The sequence below is a fragment of the Dendrobium catenatum genome, unplaced genomic scaffold (genome assembly GCF_001605985.2).
Source record: "Dendrobium catenatum unplaced genomic scaffold, ASM160598v2 fragScaff_scaffold_156, whole genome shotgun sequence".
Classification (NCBI taxonomy): Eukaryota; Viridiplantae; Streptophyta; class Magnoliopsida; order Asparagales; family Orchidaceae; genus Dendrobium; species Dendrobium catenatum.
In genome coordinates this window covers 3,562,963-3,581,507 of record NW_021318618.1, presented here as the reverse complement: position 1 = coordinate 3,581,507, position 18,545 = coordinate 3,562,963, and the positions used below count along the sequence as shown (strand labels likewise).

Sequence of the window (18,545 nt, the reverse complement as noted above, 5' to 3'; positions counted from 1 at the left end):
CTCAAATTGCTTCTGTGCAAGATGTTTTGACGTTGTAGATTTATTCATGTATGACTTTATCTCCTCCCTTATAATATCAGGAACTTTGGAGCATTGAGCAACATTTTTGTGAGATCCTGAAAGGTGTTCCTTCATCCTAGTCACACCACCATTCACAACTTTGTCACAGTAATTGCATTTTAGATAAATATATGTTTTATCACTTCCCCCCTACATCAACTTGAGTGTTATGTTTCTATGCTGGATCTTTTCTATGACCTGATGCAACTTTATTCTTACTTCTGACCATCATTTATGAGAAGAATATATTAGTGCAATATATCGAATCCCTAAACATAATGCTTCACTCATTCTACATTAAGAAAATTTATACAAAGCATTCACTCATGAAGAAGTAGACTAACACTAATAACTATTACTAAAGATATTGAATACAAAAATATACCGGTCTGCAAGGGGTCCAAAGGGGTGCTGTCCCCTAGCAGGGGTTCGACCTGCCCGTTCAGATCGCGGGGTCAAGGGGTAGTGCCCCTGCGGGGGTTTCCGGGGGCAACGTTCCGAAACAAATTTTTATTGTAAGAGTAATTTTGAAGTTCTGATTGTTTTTAAAATTCGTAAGTTGTTTGTATGAAAAGATACCGAGCGATACCGAGCATGTACTGAGCGATACCGAGCATGTACTTAGTGGTACCAAACATTGTTGTACCGAGTGGTACCGAGCATGTACCTAGCGGTATCGAGCATGTACCTAGCGAAGGAGAATCCAACCCAACTCGCCGTAGAAGATAACTCTAAGCAATAGGCGAAGAGCAACTCACTCTGGAAAAAAGCCGACGCTGAACGAAGAGGGAAAAAGGTCGCTCGAAGAAGAATGGAGAAAAGCTTTTTTCGGGAAATGAAGGAAGACCGCGTAGGGGTTGGGGGGTCCGAACCGACCAAATATATATAATGTTAGTTTTTTTTTTTAAAAAAAAAATTTAGAGGCGGGCGCCTCTCAACTGTGAGGCGAGGCGCGCCTCAGTAAACTTGAGGCGTACACCACAAATCCTGAACGCATTGTGTTGGCTTTGAGGCTTAAAGGGGAAAAATTACGCTGAGGCGCGCCTCTTATTGCGCAATTTTAAACCATAGTTTAAATCGAAGTGTTAAATAAGTTACTTTTGTGTGCCACTTTGTACCTCTGTAATGGAACGTGAAACACTTGTATGTCGTCCGCCAAAAGCTTCAATCGAATGCCATATATCACGTGTAATTCCGGGAGTGAATAGTGCATCGCCAATATTAGTGTTGCACTGTTTACCCACGCTAATTTTTTTTAATCCGAAAATTAGGTCATTCTTTTTGGTTTTTTTATATGTAGATTTGTATTATTAATAATTCAGAATCAATAATTTATAAATACATTATTTTTTAGAAATTTTTTTTTTACATAATTACTTTATTTAAGTTACAACATTAATATATAAATTAAGATAAAATCATCATATAAATTTTTGGATATCGAGCAATACAATATCTCATCAAAATAAAAATAAAAAATCAAAATACAAAATAAGTTCGAACAACAAAAATTAAAATAACTCATAGTGACCGTTTAATAATTTGAAAGATTAGCGTCGGGTCCTTCAAGATCATTGAGGTATTATCCAAATGAGTTTGAAGAAAGAGGTTATTATTGCATTTTTTTTTTGTTTCTATGTGTTCTAATGTATTTTTTATTTTATTTAATAAATATTTGTTTATTTAGGATATATATATATAAGTAGGTTTAATTCAAAAATTAATAAATATAAATATATGATTAAAAATAAATATAAAATAAAATAAAGAATATAATTTTGAAGTGAAGAATGAGTTTTTGGGTTGGAGATGGCTTTAGGCGAGATATAGGCTTTCGGTTGAAGTTCTGGCGGACGACTTTCCCGTTGCAATGGTCCTAGAGTTCGTTAAACAAGAACCCGCGCTTCGTTCGCATGGCCCAACTCCTCCTCCCTTCCCCGCTCCGACACAAGGCGGCTTAGACAATGGCGTATCGGAGGAGGCACGGGACTCGAAGGGCGTCCACTTTCGAAGACTTCAGCTCCTCATTTACCGCTTCTGGCGATTGCGATTCCCCCGCATCCACGCCGTCCTCGCCAGCTTCTCAGGCCATCCGAGCCCCTGCCGCTCACCAAGACTCCTCCCGATTATCCGCCAATGGAGATTCATTGCGCCAGAGCTCCGCCTTTTCCAATCAGGTCTATTTCCTTCTATTTATAGCAATCCCCCTTTTTCACCATAGGGATGTTTCTGTGATTCGTTGGCGAGGTCGATCTGCGGGAATTTGATTTGTGATGGATGATTGGATTTGTGAGTTTAGATTGGAAGGACTTAAGAAAACAATTTAAATTAGCGGGCTTGAATTAGTCGTGGAAAGGTGTCTGATCATTGAGATTAAGGAATTGGTATTTGGGCGGTGTATGTCATCTGATCTGAATTGAATTCTGTTAATTTCAAATTTTCAATATAACTTTTGGCGTTTAAGAAGAATTGAGGCATTGGCAGGTACATATAGGAATTTGGTTATTTATGTGTTTTGAGATCTGAGAGAATGTGGAAGGATTTGAGATTTTTGTTTGTAATCTATAAATTAACTTCTATAGTAAGCCAGAAATAAAGAGAAGATTCCATGCAAAACTTCAGAACAATAAGAGAACTCCATTTTAAAATGGAACTCTTTCAAAATTTATCATTTTTTGTTAGTTAAAATGATAGAAAGAATCACGTCATTTTAAGTGTGAAGTTTAATTTCATTAAATTTTTTGGAAAAAAATTTGATCTTAATTTTTCAAGATTGATGGCTACCAATCTAAGATTCTTCCACAGTTGATTTTCAAAAATAGTGGCTACATAGCTCAATTCACATTTGGTTTTTTTGAGATAGTGATTAACCTAAGTTAAGATTAATTTCTTATATTTAATTTTCCAAGATTGTAGCTAACATACTGAATTTAAATTAAATTAAAGCTTGTTACTTAGTATATCTAAGCAGTATATATAAATAGATAATTGCATTGTGTTTAACTATCCCACAACAAAAACAACTAAGAGATAGGAGGAAGAGGAAGGGAAAGGAGAGGGATATCATCTCAGAAAGAAACGAAGAAATTTTTTTGGGTGCTTGCAACTTGAGTTATTCGAATTCTTCAAAAGAAAAAAGTCCTGCTATTTTTAATTTTAGAAAGAGAATTCTTCTTGATCATAATAAGAAACCATTCTGGCGTGAAGGAAAAAAGAGTACAAATGGAGCATGATTAGCATCTCGTTCTGAATATCTAGCTCTCAACTTCATAATAGATGGTTGCACACCAAATGGTACTTTTGTTTGATCTTCAATTTTGTATGAATTATAATTATTAACGTACAATTTTTTAAGTCTAGTGGATTATTCAATTTCTATGCTATCTTTGACGCAAGTTTAGGCCAAAGCACCTAAATTTTGATAATTTCTTTTGTACTTCTTGATCTCTTTTAGACTTTTACCATTACTTTGTAGTTCATCATACTTACCCTTAAGTTGATGACACTTTCTTTTGTGATGCCATCCAATAAATTTAATTTCTAATTTAATTATATTTTATATATTCTTTAAATATTTCATCATAATTAGTATAAATAAAAATATTTTAAAATAAAATATCTTTCCTAATTTTTATAAAAAGCATCCCATTCTTTTAAAATTTAAAATCATTGGATGATTTGTTTCAATTTCTTTCTTAATTTTTTATCTCTCTTAAGTTGGACATAAATAATTTAAAAATCGAGTCTAGCAATGAAGGATACTCTGGATATGATGAAACAAATAAGTTTTTTTTTTATTATTTTTAAAATATTTGAATTGGATTTGATGAGATCATTATTATATTCTTTATAAATTTTTAATACATTTTAAACTTTTGAATTCAAAGGTATGACTTAATATTTTTAATAAATTTATGATGCTATTTTAAATTTAAATATTTTATAAATTTTCTTAATATTTCATTAAGAAGAAAAAAATACAAATAGTCAAAAAAAAAAAAAAAAACCATAAAAACACATGCAAATGAGTGTTTGATTGAATTGTGTTGTGATTTGGTCTAGTTTTAGGTTGTGTCGTTCCTTAGTTAACTTTATTTTTTCTCAGTAATTTAGTTTGCCTATATATATAATTGAAGGGGTTGTCATAGATGAACACTCCTAGCCAAACAAATCAATAAAATTTTTGTTATCTCTCCCTCCCTCTCTCCCTCAAGATTCAAAGAAGAAGCGCGCTTCCTTAAGAAATACCAACAAACTAGTATCAAGGGGAAGGAGGAAGTGTTTCTTGTATTCAAGAAGGAGAACGGGAGCCGAGGCCCAGGTGGATGAGTCGATCAAACAGGGTGCGCTTGTCCTGCACATGCTGTTTTGAAAGCTTGATAAGAGGGGGGTAAGCCGTTTAGGATGTAGAGAATAATATCTTCTATGTCGAGATGGGAGCCGGCATCAGTGATATTATCTACTAGAGATTTGATGGTAGAAAGGTATTGGGTCATGGAGGAGTCTTTCATTGTGACATTGTGTAGCTAGTTTTTGAGCTGAATCCTACGGGACCTATTCGTCGGCTGCAGCCCCTTCTTAAGTGTGTCCTAGATCTCATGGCAGCTATGAAGGTTGATGATATATGGGAGAAATGGTAGAGTAGAGGGCTGTTGACAAGTTTTGGTCTAAGAGCTGCCAGGTTGTGTAGGCGGGATTAGGTTTGGTTGTTCCAGCTGTAGAGATGATGAGTTTGGGCGGACAAGGAAGATTTCCCGTGAGGTAGCCAGAAAAATGGTTTGCTGAAATGGTTTTAGTATATGAAGCCGCCATATAGGGTAGTTTTTGCTTGTGAGCTATATATGAGCTATGGATTTGGTGTTGGACATGAGAAACTTAAGGGAGGAGGGGATAGTAGTTTCTGTCATTGAGTTGAGATCGGCTGCGGGAGTATTGGCTGTGCTGGAAGTGCTGAAGGCTGCCATGAGGTCAGGTAGGAGGAGCTTGCTAGGCTTCTTGGGGCTCTGATACCATGAAACAAAGCAGAGATAGCTGAGAATGTAGAGGAAACAGAGAGTAGAAGCAGGATGAAATTTATTACTGTAATAATATGTGCTACAGTGGCTTTGCCTGTATATACATAACCTAAGGTAAAACTAGTTCCTAGTGAGCTAACAGCTGAGATGACTCGGTTGGTGATCAATGGCTGGGGTTGTGGTTGCAGGAGACTTGCAGCTGCCTTGCAGTAGTGGCCACCGAGCTGTGCAGAGAATAACGGCTTGCTTATCAGGTACATGCTTATCAAACATGACAGCCTAATGATGAAACTCTATGGTGCATTCCTGCACATTTTGTACTTAATGTTGTCACATACTATGTCACTTCTTCTATCTATACTAAACATAAGCTATTGGGTTGAACTCTCAACTAATTAACTGATTTGAACTTCCCGCAAATCACCTTTTGATGGCCATTCATCTTTAGATGACCATTCCACCATCCCACCATCCCAGGGCATATTGCTTTAACTTTAGTTAGGCAAAGGCAACTTCGTCATTGGTGCCATATGCATAAGGTAAAGTAAGTCTTCAGTTTGTAAATCTATGCATCGAGCTTCTAGGCATCAACTGGCACATCATGTGTAAGAATCTACACTGGCTTTAATTTTGAATGGTTACATTCTTTCTTGATTGGTAGTCATATCATCTTCTTCATCCTATCCATCCATGTTTCCATTTGGCATGGACGGAGGACGACAATTAATTGGCCCACTAGTCATAGTGCGGTTATTTGCATCCTCGTCCATTCTATCACGGAGGCCATCAATCCATCAATTTAGCCTTTAGTCATTGGGGTAGAATTTTTGTTAACTATTAATTGACCTTCTTCCCCTTTTTTCTCTCTGAAATTTTTAGTGGCTTTTGATGCAACTCGAAGACAAAAAACGTCTCACACTTGTTTTTATTTAATCTTTTTGTTTGTTTCATGCACCAAGAATCAATGCTTCGAATACAACTTGAATATTATAATATGAGTCCACAATGAAAGATTTGAACGGTTAGAAAGAGTTAATAGGAATATATGAATTGGAATTATTTTGGAGAGGAACCCCAGTGATTTAGGAATCAAACTAAGGTTGCATCAGTTGTGTTTTCTTGATGTAAATAACAAGTTACTATACTGGACAACAATAGAAATTATTTTTCTTCTGAATGGTTATAACGGCAAGCAAGTTTGATGTTTTAGATTTACTTCACATTGGTACAACAAATTGCTTGTTGTTTTTGAGTCTTAGATTGTTATATACAACAAACAGCTTTCCTGTACTGGATAGAAGGATGCCCTTTTTGTTTTGAGTCTGTAATGTTTGTAACAACGCTTAAATTATTGTTTCCCTTATATCCAAGTGATGGCCATCACCTGGATGTAGCAGGTGGTAGTGATAACAGTCATAGAGGACAACCAGTAATTGTACAACAATTGGAGGCAGTGGTAGAGCAGGAGGCGGTTTTTAGGGCTGCTGGAAGGGCTATCGGTTGTACGGAAGGGGAGTGAGGAAGTAGAAGTTCTCTGGATATGAATTGAATTTCATTGCATGATCAAATCCACTATAAAAATGAACAATTTATCAAATAAGAGTGACCAATTTTATGCTTCTAACATATGTTACATGTCTTATGTTTATTGCGAGTCCTTAGACCACTCCAACAGAACAACATACGGTGGTATGCCGTCCGCCATTTGCTCTATTCGTACGCTAAATTACACTCCAAAATTTCGGTAGGTGAACAGTGCAACACTGATATTGGCGCCACACTGTTTACCTACGTCAATTTTTTGTGTCAGCGCGATTCGCTGAAGAAGCGCGCGAAAGACGAGAAAGATGGTTACCTTCGCAGCAAGATGAAGATGCGCGTGAAAGAGTAGAAAGAAATGGAGTTCGATTGGAGATGAATTACTGCATTTTGAAGTGGAAAATGAGTTTTTCTGTTGGAGATGCCTTAGGAAGGCATAAATAAACTTTCTTTTAAGAAGATTTGGTAATGTCCTTTTGTGCATTCACGTTCATTTTAAGGGTTAGTTTCGCGGGAAGTGGATGTTTTGGATCAATTTCATTTTTACAGTGAATTTGAGCATTTCTTATGCAAGAGGTTTGAGAAGAACTCATAATCTTAGAGATTTAAAAAAGTGAGATGCGTGCTTCACTGTTGAATGGCTAACGATAATTCAAAAAAACAATAATATTATGATTATTTGTGAAAAATTACTTGTCTTCAGTCTTCGGCTGCACTTGATCATTTATCAAGGACTAATCAGCTCAACCAGTCGAACCAAGGTTTTCCATTAAAATAAATACATTATTTTGGAATAACGAAAGCAGATTATTATTTTTTTTTTTTAAACTTTTTTTTTTTTTGGGACATTTAGGCCATTTTAAGGCAAACTCACACACACAACGCATACACATAGACTCGAACCCTGAACTTCTTAGTTGAAAGCCTAAGCTCTCAACCAATAGGCCAAGGAGAGTTGTGTAACGAAAGCAGATTATATGTGCTTAAAGAGTATAAAAAATATATATATTTACAAGAGAGATGCGTGATTTATAACTTATTAATAGGTTTTTGGATTCAGATTTGTTTATATTTTCTAAATTGATTTGTAGAATAGACCAAATTTATTTCAAATCCTTAAGGACATATGGCATGTATAAGATATTTGTTTATAATTATGATACTATGTAATTGGGTATTGTAAATTATATGCATAGTTTAATCAAATATTGCTCGACAATAGTAAATATTATATTAAGGCGAAGTTCACTTTAGTCTATTTATATTATGAATATAATACTTTTTAGTTTATTGATCTCTATATTTGATCATATGATGTTATTTAATAGCTAAGTAGTATATATAAAAGTAAGTCAATTTAATTTACAGCTTCTTACGGTTGACATTTTAATTACGATTGTGTAGACATTGTTCTTAATTTTAGTTCGAATTCTATATTTGAGTTTGTTATGCTGATTATATTATTATATAGTCCAAATTATGTTTTTTTTATATTCATAACAATGTGTTATTCATAGCTTACAAGAATTTGGGGTGCTTAAATCACTTGAGAATGTTTGTATACAACATTAACTTCATTCTGGCTAACAGAAGATTTTAGCTCTTCAAAAAAAAGAAGAGAGATTTCTAAAGCTTTGTTATCATAGGTGAAATTATTATGTGCGGATGTCGAACGTCGTTTGGAAGCCAATCAAAATGCGCCACATCACCCATTGCTCAGTATCTGGCTCGGTACCGCTGACGTTGCACATATTGATTGGTCTCCGAATGATAAACTGTGTTCGACGTCCGCACAAAATAATCTCTCCTTCCATAGTTATACTTGAAAGAATTGGTCCCAAGCAAGGGCGCCTGCATATATGTTTGTGTTTTTATAACTAATCCTTGTTTCTTCTCATGGCATTGGTGGACAATGAAGCTGCCTGAACCATGCCAATGCATCTATCATTTATGACCATCTTTATTTCATGGTTTTGGAAATATTTCGGCATTCAAAACTTTGCGCACCTTTCCAAAATCCTCAGGCATTGTGCCTATATTATGTTTATTTGTGAGTTTCATTCTTTTCTGCTTCATCTAAGAACAGTAGAATGCAAATGCAGGATCCTGTTCACCATGAGTACTCATTTCGGAGAACTACGGATGAAAGAAGTGAGTCGAAGTATGGATTTTGGGGTGTTCTGGCTAGAAAAGCTAGATCAATACTTGAAGATGATAGTGTTTCACAACAATTCAATGATCACAGTAAAAATGAGTTCCAAATGCTGCACACATCAACGGATAGTCAGGTGAGATTTATCGTTTTTGTATTTCTTAATTTCTGCTAAGGTAATTAATCTTGTTCTCTAATTACAGTTGGCTTTGTTCGTTTTATAGCTTCCAATAAGTAACTTTACCTTAGCCTGGAGCATGTTCTGGTTCTCTCACTAATCATTTCCTTGCTTATCTTGTTTTCTACATGTAAGGAAATCATGCTTTCGAAACTTCACTCTGCTTATTGCAGTTCAATCAGCCTAATCTGGCAAAGGGGAGCATTCGAAAGTCTGAAAATCTTTCTTCTTCCCTTAATCAAATTGGAGGAACAATAAAAAGTGCCCTCGAGGTATCATTGAATCATTTTCGGATAATTTTTTATCTTCATTTTCCCTTTTTCCATAAATTAAAAAGCTTTTCATTACAGATTCGTTGGTAATAAAATTTTAACTGCTATTGCTTCTGTCAGGAGGGTTTGATGATTGTCGAGAGTAGGGCAGCTGACATCATTCAGGAAACAGAGAAAATTCAAATTAGGAGAAAATCAGCCAGTTCACGAGATCAAATTGATTTTGCAGCTACAGAAAATTTCTCTGAAAATCTTTCAGACCAAGAAAATTCATTGAAGGCATCTCGAAACGTAAGGTGGCAGCTGTGTTTCACAGAACTAAATAAGAAAGACTGTATACTCTTTCACACTGCTCAGTCAAATAGACACACTGAAACTTTTTATTCTTTAGGCATATTAAGATTGCCACTTGCAGACCGTCAATGCCGAGTACACGTTTCTTGTGCTAATTGCCCTCATCCAAAAGTAAATTGCTATGATTGATTCCTAAATGCAGCATATCTTTGCGAAAATGTAGAATGCAGCCTTTTTCTTTCAGTAGATTTCGAATATTGCATGTTCATTTTCATTCTAGTACATGGGAGGAACTGCCACCAGCTTATCTTATTATTTGAACTAGATAAATAATTTATGTTGTCGGATTTTCCTATTCAACCTAGCTTGGCTACGTCATATTTTTTTAACAATTTTACAATTTGAATCACGAAAATAATTTTCTATGCAATTTCTATGACTTCGGTGTTCTGATTCCTTTTCCTTAATTGATATATTAAATATCAAGTTACATGCATCCTGGCCTACTTAATTTTAAAAGAGTGTTCTCTCTTCTTATTTCTATTTTATACTTACAGCTAGCAAATGCAATGGCTGCCAAGGCCAAACTTCTCTTGAGAGAGCTAAAAACCGTCAAAGCTGAGCTAGCTTTTGCCAAGGAAAGATGTGATCAGCTTGTAGAGGAGAACAAACATCTGAGGGAGAGCCGTGAGAAAGGAGACCATACCCAAGATGATGACCTGGTATGAATCCTCTTCTACTCCAGGGCTAATTCCTTTCACCATAGTTGTATTTTTAGTTCGCGTAATGGTGCCTCTCCCTTAAACTTCCTGAAGATTCAGTCCTAGTAAGAGAAGTGCTTCTTAGACCCGTGGTTATAACGCCCTCTGTAATCCATGGTTAAAATTACTTGTCGAGAATGACTAACACAATGTATGGCCTTGGTCGTCTAATAATTGAAGTTCAATCTTGATCAACCACAGGTCACGCGGGCTTAGGTGTAGATGCCTCTGTGAAACATTTCTATCCTTGAATTTACATTAGCATGCCACAGTTTATGAAGTCTCCATCAATGTGGAATCTATAAAGGGGCTAACGTACACAGCCTTCCACTCAGAGAGGTTATTTCCATCATAGTAACTTTTTAGCAATCCCCCATATTGAATTTCTACAAGTATGAGGTGTCTCAGTAGCAATAAACTATAACTCTGAATTGGATTAATATATGAATTCTGAATCACATGTTATCATGGTCCCATTTGCAAGGTGGTTGAAACATAGATCTGGCATTGGAGTTTGTCACCATCAATGTCACACTCACTATATGTGTCGTCCCAATATCTAAATTGAAAAAAATTGTATATTTTTATCTTCTTAATCATCAACCAGATTTTACTAATTTATCTCAGATAATATAAATAGAAAAAAAATATAAATATGTTACTATTCATCTAATATTTAAACTGATGGGGGCATCGACAGGAGATTCCGACGCGTTTATCAGAGACGACACCGGAGATCGACGGCCATGATGGAGGGTCTTTACTACTGATGACTTGTTGTATCTACATTTCATATATTACTTGCTTATTTTCAGTTTTTTCCCATTTTACCCTTGTGGGTATTAGTTTTCTCTTGTAGCCCGAGGGGCATTTTAGGCTTTTGTACTTGCTTTCATTTGGGAGCCTATTTATATGGCTCTTGTATCTTGTATGAGGCTAATGAATTATTGAATGAAATTATCTTATGCTTTGTTCTCTTTGTGAGTTCAATATCTTTGAGATCTCTTAGTGAGTTCTTTGTGATCTCTTTGTGAGTTCACTTGGAGAAATCAAACAAGGCTTGCAACCCTTAATCTCTTGCCTCTCCGCTATAGAAGATCCCAAGTAAAGAAGAGGAAGCAAAGAAGCTCGAGCCCCTTGTTGCCACCGCCCCTAGAGCTACCCACCGCCACCCTAGCCTCGCCCGCCGGCCACCTTGCCGCCGGCCTTCTTTCCTCTCCACCGCCTCCCCACATCTTCCTCCCCTACTTCTCATTGAAATTTGAATTTCAAATTTCAATTTCTTTCCAAATTTGGAAATTCTATTTATGGAAAGTTTTTGAATGAATCCAAATTTAAAATTAAATTGGTTTGGATTTAATTTAAAATTTTCCTAGTCATCTTTTATTTTTGGAAACCCCTCCCCCTCTCTCCCTAACTCCCTCTCTCTCTAACTATGCCGCCGGCCCCCCTATGTGGAATCCCCATTAATTAGGCAATTAACTCTCCATCTTATTTGAAATCCTAATTAAGTCCAAATATTTTTCCCTCCAATTACATCAAAACTGAAACTAATTTCAGTTTTTCAAATCCCCCTCCCCCTCTCTCTCTCTACAGCCGGCTCCCCCTATGGCTCCATTCACTTAAATTTTCTTTAATGCCTTAATTGCCTTTTAATTGGAAAATCAAATCTCAATTTTTCCCTCCCAATTCCCTTAAACTGAAATTAACTTCAGTTTTCCAAAGCAAATCAACCCCTTTCCCTCCCTCTACCGCCGGCCTCCCCTCCTCCTCTTCAAGCCGCCCCTTCCTATCCTTGGGTGGCTCTTGGTGATTGCTCGTCTTCAAATCCATGGTGTATGGCGGATCCCGCCATTGATCACGGACTCTTCTACGACATCTACGGAGATATCCACGTCTTAAGATCTCCTTTCTTCGACGTTGGATTTGGCTTCGACAGTACCGTCGAAGAGTACTTGGACCGGATTTTACCAACATTAGTGGACGCCTTCGACGACCAATTCTCCGACTACACGTGGATCATTAAAAGTCGTCCTCCCGTGCCACCTCCACCTCCAAGTTCCTTCTCTTTGGCGATGTTCTTTGGCTCCTCCCTCCTCGTGGCAACCTCGTTTCTAGCGTGGACGATCTTCCGCCGATCAACCTAGTTTCGTAGGAAAAGAGAGAAGAGTCCTCAAGGTGAACAACTCCTTATTAATTGTTGGATTCAAATCACTAGCTTTTAACTTTGCATTCTCCTTTGTATTTGCTTAAATTGTTTGGCTAATTTCCTTGTAATTCCTTTGCCTAAGCAAGTGGAACACTATGAATTCTTGTAATCGATTTTAATTTGAAGCATGATTATATAAGTGGTTAAGCTATTGTTTAAATCTTGTTATTAATCTAGTGTAACTCAACTCATGCATCACATCATAAACATTGATCCATAACCCAAAAAATAATATATACAATAATCATGATACTCAATACAAATAACTAATTACTAAAATATATCATGATCACAAAATAAAAAATTAACATAAGCAGAAAGAAAACCTTAACTTGCCGCCCAGATCAATCTCACTCCACCGGTTCCTTACCCTTACTTGAAAATATGTAAAAATCACATAATGAGCACCAAAACCCAACAAATCACCAAAATCTATAATTGAAATCAATGCACAAAATGAAATATATCCATGTAAAAAATCATATTTCAATGAATAGTGGCTATCATAGTCTTGTTGCACTTAGTTATGTTTCTTGTATCATTCATTCAATCAATCAATCTCATTGGTAAATCAATTATATCAATCGTATCATATATCATATGTTTTGTATCATGTATATCTTGAATCTTGTATCTCATATCATGTCTCCTGTATTATGTATATATCTTTCATGTTGGGTTAGCTAACCCAACATGAATCAGTCATTTGTCATGTGATAAACCCACCAAGAATCGGTCTAATTGCTCATCAATCATTAGTCTAATCAATCATGTCTCATCAACCTTATCTATTATTAGTCATATCTATCATAAGTCATAAGTCTCCACTCATTAGTCTTATCAGTTATATCAGCATCAATCTCATTTTTCTCATCTAGCACAGCAGTTCATTCATTTTGTTTGTTCTTACACACATTTCATATCATGTATATCATAACAATAGACATCTTGTACAAATCATATGCAATTATATCATAACATGTAGAACTATTCAGTGTGCTTAGAAAAATACATATATTATACCAAAATACATGATATGCTAAATGAGCAGTAACCGTATGCACATCATGTATTTCACATCTAGATTAAGTACATTAGCTCTTGGTCATTTTGCACCCACTCTTACTCTTTCCATTTTAAATAAAATGTCATTTTTGCTAAGCTAATTGATGAAATTGCAATATAAACAAGTCAAAATATTTAGAATGAGGATATCTACCACATACCACAAGTTACACGGTAAAAGTTCGTTAAAATGAGAGATATTGTACTTTTATCAATTTCATGAGGGAGAAAATAAATTAAGTTCAAAATTATCAAAAACATATGTAAATTAGAGGTTAATTGCAATGATTAGAATAATTTTCGTAATAGAAGTAACGGACAAAAAAAGCCTCGGAAGACCTTCTTTCCTCCTCTTGCCCCCTTTTCTCCTCCTCTCTTCCTGTTTTCCCAACAAGGCAAGAAAAATGGAAAGGGGATGGCTTGGTTAGAGGATATATATATATATATCATTTAGTGTTCGACGTTGTGGCGCTACAGTCTACTGCGCCAGCGTCGCTGCGCTGCATCCATAATTTGAGGTTACTGTAAATAAGAGATTAGAGTGTCACCGCGCTTGCCAACTCAGTGCCGCAGGAAAATTCATTTTATAAAAATTTAATTATTACAATGAATTTCTCATCAATAACAAAATGCTACACATTTTGAAAATTTCAAGGTTCATAGCTGCTTTGCCATGTCCGTAGCACTGATCAAAATGGATAAGGTTATCAGCGTGCACGCCTCGAGCTCTTGACACATGGCACTGTGGAGACCTATCTTATTGCATTCTTCCGACACAATTGGAACTTGGTCACCATTTTAATTTAGTACTGAAAGAGTTAAGAGTTTTCATCTATTAGATTTAAAAATTTATTTCATTACACTATTATTACTGGCCAAAGTGGCTTCTTCACAATTTCATCCATCATTACCAGCTCCACAACTTTATTTGATTTTGGTTTCCTATTAATATAGATTCGTCTCCAACTTGAGACCCTGCTGGCAGAGAAGGCAAGGCTGGCACAGGAGAACTCCATATACACCCGAGAGAATCGATTCTTGAGAGAGATTGTGGAATACCACAACCTTACAATGCAGGATGTTGTCCACTTGGACGACCGTATAGAAGATAATGCCGACGATGGAGCTATACATATTTCATTACCGTACTCATCTCACTCTGCATCTGAAGTGATCTCCCCAGCCATATCATGTCCTCATGCTCCGCCGGATTCTCCAAGTTCTGTTGTTCAGCCAGATTCATCATCCCCTGCTGCCGCCCCTGCCCCAAGAGAAGATGCGAATGAAATAAGGTCAAGCTCATCCCCAAAATCTGAACTCCCTCTCCTTCAACTGAAACTTGAAAGGGCAGACTAACTCTTCGTTTGAGACAGCTTTTTGTTGCTTCTAAAACGGTTTTCTAGTACAAAAATTTTTAATTCATAAATTTTTTATAATAAAAAGTTGTTTTAGAAAGCAGCAAAAAAGCTGTCTCAAACGAAGTTTAAATGTTGGCATTTTGAGTGCTTAGGGCATCTCCAACCGAAAAACTCATTTTTCACTCCACAATGCAGTAATACATCAAAATACAATAATTTGTTTCCAACCGAATTCCATTTTCTAACACCGAAAAAGAATATTCCTAGCATATTCTTTTCCAGACTTCATTTTGTATACACCAAAATGCAGTAATAATTAATTTTCGAATAAAAAAAAAAACAAATGGCGGGGCGGGTTGCGACCCGCCGTCATATAGCGGTAAAAATACCGCTCGGATGGAGCGATCAAAGAAACGCCATACGTTTTTATGGTGTTCCGTTGAAGATGCCATAAGCAATAAGTTTCTATTCAACAAAACGAAGGTGATATTGTTCTGAAGAGAAGTCAAGCATTCAGGCACTGTGAAAGCGTTCAGATCTTGGCTTAATCAATGAGGGCATCTCTTCAAACAAAAAAATATTATCTTCTGGGAGAGAAATTATTACGTGTGATTATCGACGTCATCTAGAAGTGAATAAGGATGCGCGACGTTATTATTTTATTGTGTATCGGGTGATGTAGCACATCTGGATTTACTTCCGGACGATCTAATTATCGCACTTAATCATTTCTCTTTATGAAGGCTTTAATTTTTTACTCCTAAAAACTAAAAAGCATTATCAGGAGGGAGCAAAACAGGATATATATATATATATATATATATATATATATATATATACTTCGCACATCTCACTATCACAAAATTCAGGGCACTCACAGCACAACAAAAGTGTGCTTTAATTGGAGTGTAATTAAGCCAAGTGGGCTCCTTAGTCAATTCAGATTTGACTCGGCAAATGAGCATATATTAATGAGCTAATAAGTAAGTCAAATTTGATTAGCTAGCTGACTTATCTTGTCAATGTATGATCTAGCTTATTTGAATAATATTTATGTAAATCATAGATAAAATATATTAGAATTCAATTATTTAAATTCAAAATTAAAAAAGTTTTAAAATTATTTTTTTCTTAAGTTTTTAATTAAACATTTGCATAAATCCGATTTTTTTCGTAATAAATGAGCTAACTTGTTAGCTGACCCAAACTCGTTAAATTAAACTTGAGCTGAAATTTGAAATTGATTAGTTGGTTAAAATAGTGAAGGAGGTGTTTGAACTTGATTAATTATTCTATTTCAAATTATTATTCCTTTTACTAATAAAATCAACAGAACATAAGCATAATAATGCAAAAAGGCTTAAATGCTTACAGTTTTCTTTCTAAAGAATTATTATAAATGCATAAATGCTTACAGAATCATAAGAGAATTATTATTCCTCACTTTCTCTAAAAAAATTCTGTTTAAACTTTAAAGAACTAGAATTGTTATAAATAATAATAATAATAATAAATCATTGCAACACTTATGCATGTGACTAAGGCTTTGTTTGGGACAGCTTTTTGATTGCTTCTTAAAACGGAGTTTTAGTACAAAACTTTTAATTTTTGTACTACAACTCCGTTTTAAGAAGCAATAAAAAAGCTGTCCCAAACAGGCTTCGCTTGGGATGTTTTTTTACTACTTTTTAAAATAATTTTCTAACTTGAGTTAATAAACTGAGTCATTAACTTGCCCTCTAACACCCTACTTACAAATGGGAGCAGTGGTATAGTTCTATATGAAATGTTCCACATAAGAAAAATAATTAAATTACATAATATCTCCTAAGGACGGCCAGCCATAGAAAGATGTTATGCTAGTTGTAAGTTTTTCAATACACAACTTATGCGATAGAAATTTTCAAATGAGGCTTAGGTTTTGTTTGGGACAGCTTCTTTATTGCTTCTTAAAGTAGCTTTCTAGTTCAAAAATTTTAATTATTGTACTAAAAAGCTACTTTAAGAAGCAGTCAGAAAGTCATCCCTAACAAAACCTTAGACCCACATGAAGTAGTTGGACGACTTCATCTACTTTGAGCTACGTTGAAAGTTCTACCTATTAATTTGCCTTTTTTTTTTTTAAAGTAGGGTTAGTCGGGCAAGCCAACCCTATAAGATCCATAAATTATGTCGGCCATATGTCTTGATAACCATACAGCGCCCATCAAATAAAAGATGTGCGTGGCATACATAGCCAACCGACCCTTTTTGTATTAATTTGCCTTTGAGACTGAGTTTTTTGGTGAATTAATTTGGTGATTTATTCTACTTTATCAAGTCATCTCTTAGGCTTGTGATGAATTTGTCTTCGCCAATCTCATTATGGCTAGTTGATGTTGGGGTTGATGAAGCCTTTCATTTGGAGCAAATTATTGGGTTCGGACACCGGCCTTGTTTGGAGCCCAATGAAAATGCGCCACATCACCTCCTACTCAGTACCGAGCAGTACCGAGCTCGGTACTGCTCAGTACTCAATACTTCACAGTATCGAGCTTAGTACTGCTCGATACTGTGAAGTACCGAACGTAAGTTGTGTCTGGTGTCCGAACCCAATAATCTCTCTTCATCTGGTGAGTTCAATATAATGGATTGGCCATGTCAATGCACCATTAGTCGATTGAGTTGACTCAAATCTGATCTTGACAATTTTGGTTGTGCACCTTTGGTAATAAATTTCTCGAATATTATTGGTAAGCTTTGTGCTACCATGAATTCTTGTTTAAGTATTGGCATAGAATATAGATATTCGGCTTGATGGTAACAAGTGGATTTAGGTTTGTTAATTTTTGTACTAAAATTCTGTTTTAAAAAGCAATAAAAAAGTAGTTCCAAACGAAACCTTAGTCAATATTCTAATAAGAGGGAGGATATGGTGATTAGAAAGAGATCATTTGTTAGGAACATGGTTGACCATTATGATGTTTTTTTCTCTCGGTAAGAGGGTAGATAAGGCTATTAGGTTAATGGGCGGCAAACATTAGTGGATGGTAGATGTTGGTTATTGGCAAACATCAAACGATGATTAATAGAGAATATTAAAAGTAGAGTGATTTGGGATTGTCAGCTTGGTCATTCTCCTGTTATGAGAGATGAACAAGTTACTTGGGAGATGAGCATAAGAAGTTAGTCACAGACATAGATAAAAAATTAATCTTTGGCTGGCACTGAGCAGTGATCAATAAAGAATGTTGAAATTTGAGTTATAGCAGTTTGCTATGTTGTTTTATTTATATAAGGGGATATTTGATGATCGAGAAGACAAGCATTGAACATTATTTGTTGACAAACGTCTGATGATGATGGCTTTTGATGTTGGTTGGAAATTGATTAATGGTTGATGTCCGGCGACAATAAATGTCTATATCAATCAATAAAAAAATGTTATGCAATGTTTAACATCGTTCAAAGATTGAGGATGGGCATTAATTGATGGGAAATATTGATAAATTGCTAACAATGGGAGACAAAATCAGTCGATGACTAACCACAGGGGATGATCTATAATGGGTAGATATCTAATTTTTTTTACAAATTACAAATTTTCTTTGTCGAAATTTGTTTTTCCTCGAATGTTTAGGAATATCACATATTTATATATTT

General features: G+C 35.5%; 1 protein-coding gene and 1 non-coding gene across 4 annotated transcripts; one reads left to right on the top strand and one right to left on the bottom strand.

Moving 5' to 3' along the window:
* Positions 1-1,860: 1,860 nt before the first annotated feature.
* LOC110102178 lies at positions 1,861-15,563 on the top strand. Of its 3 annotated transcripts, none has more exons than XM_020830385.2 (6): positions 1,861-2,237; positions 8,717-8,902; positions 9,118-9,216; positions 9,337-9,507; positions 10,068-10,232; positions 14,500-15,559. In XM_020830385.2, exons 1-6 carry the CDS (start codon positions 2,025-2,027, stop codon positions 14,899-14,901), a joined length of 1,236 nt encoding a protein of 411 aa, XP_020686044.1. In that variant the 5' UTR covers positions 1,861-2,024; the 3' UTR covers positions 14,902-15,559. The 3 variants fall into 3 exon arrangements, with proteins under 3 accessions (XP_020686044.1, XP_020686046.1, XP_028547800.1); XM_020830387.2 differs by lacking the exon at positions 14,500-15,559 and adding an exon at positions 10,972-11,247; XM_028691967.1 differs by lacking the exon at positions 1,861-2,237 and adding an exon at positions 7,582-8,638 and having other exon boundaries at positions 14,500-15,563.
* Positions 15,564-17,028: 1,465 nt separating this feature from the next.
* Positions 17,029-17,155, bottom strand: LOC114579027. Its single transcript, XR_003699905.1, has one exon. It is a non-coding gene; the product is annotated as a U11 spliceosomal RNA (small nuclear RNA).
* Between the last annotated feature and the right edge of the window lie 1,390 nt (positions 17,156-18,545).

Excerpts from the sequence above, each read along its gene's own strand:
- LOC110102178 (XM_020830385.2), top strand. The coding sequence starts at position 2,025 with ATGGCGTATCGGAGGAGGCACGGGACTCGAAGGGCGTCCACTTTCGAA. Across the intron at positions 8,903-9,117 it reads ACACATCAACGGATAGTCAG|TTCAATCAGCCTAATCTGGC; the intron begins GTGAGATTTATC and ends TGCTTATTGCAG. Across the intron at positions 10,233-14,499 it reads ATACCCAAGATGATGACCTG|ATTCGTCTCCAACTTGAGAC; the intron begins GTATGAATCCTC and ends CTATTAATATAG.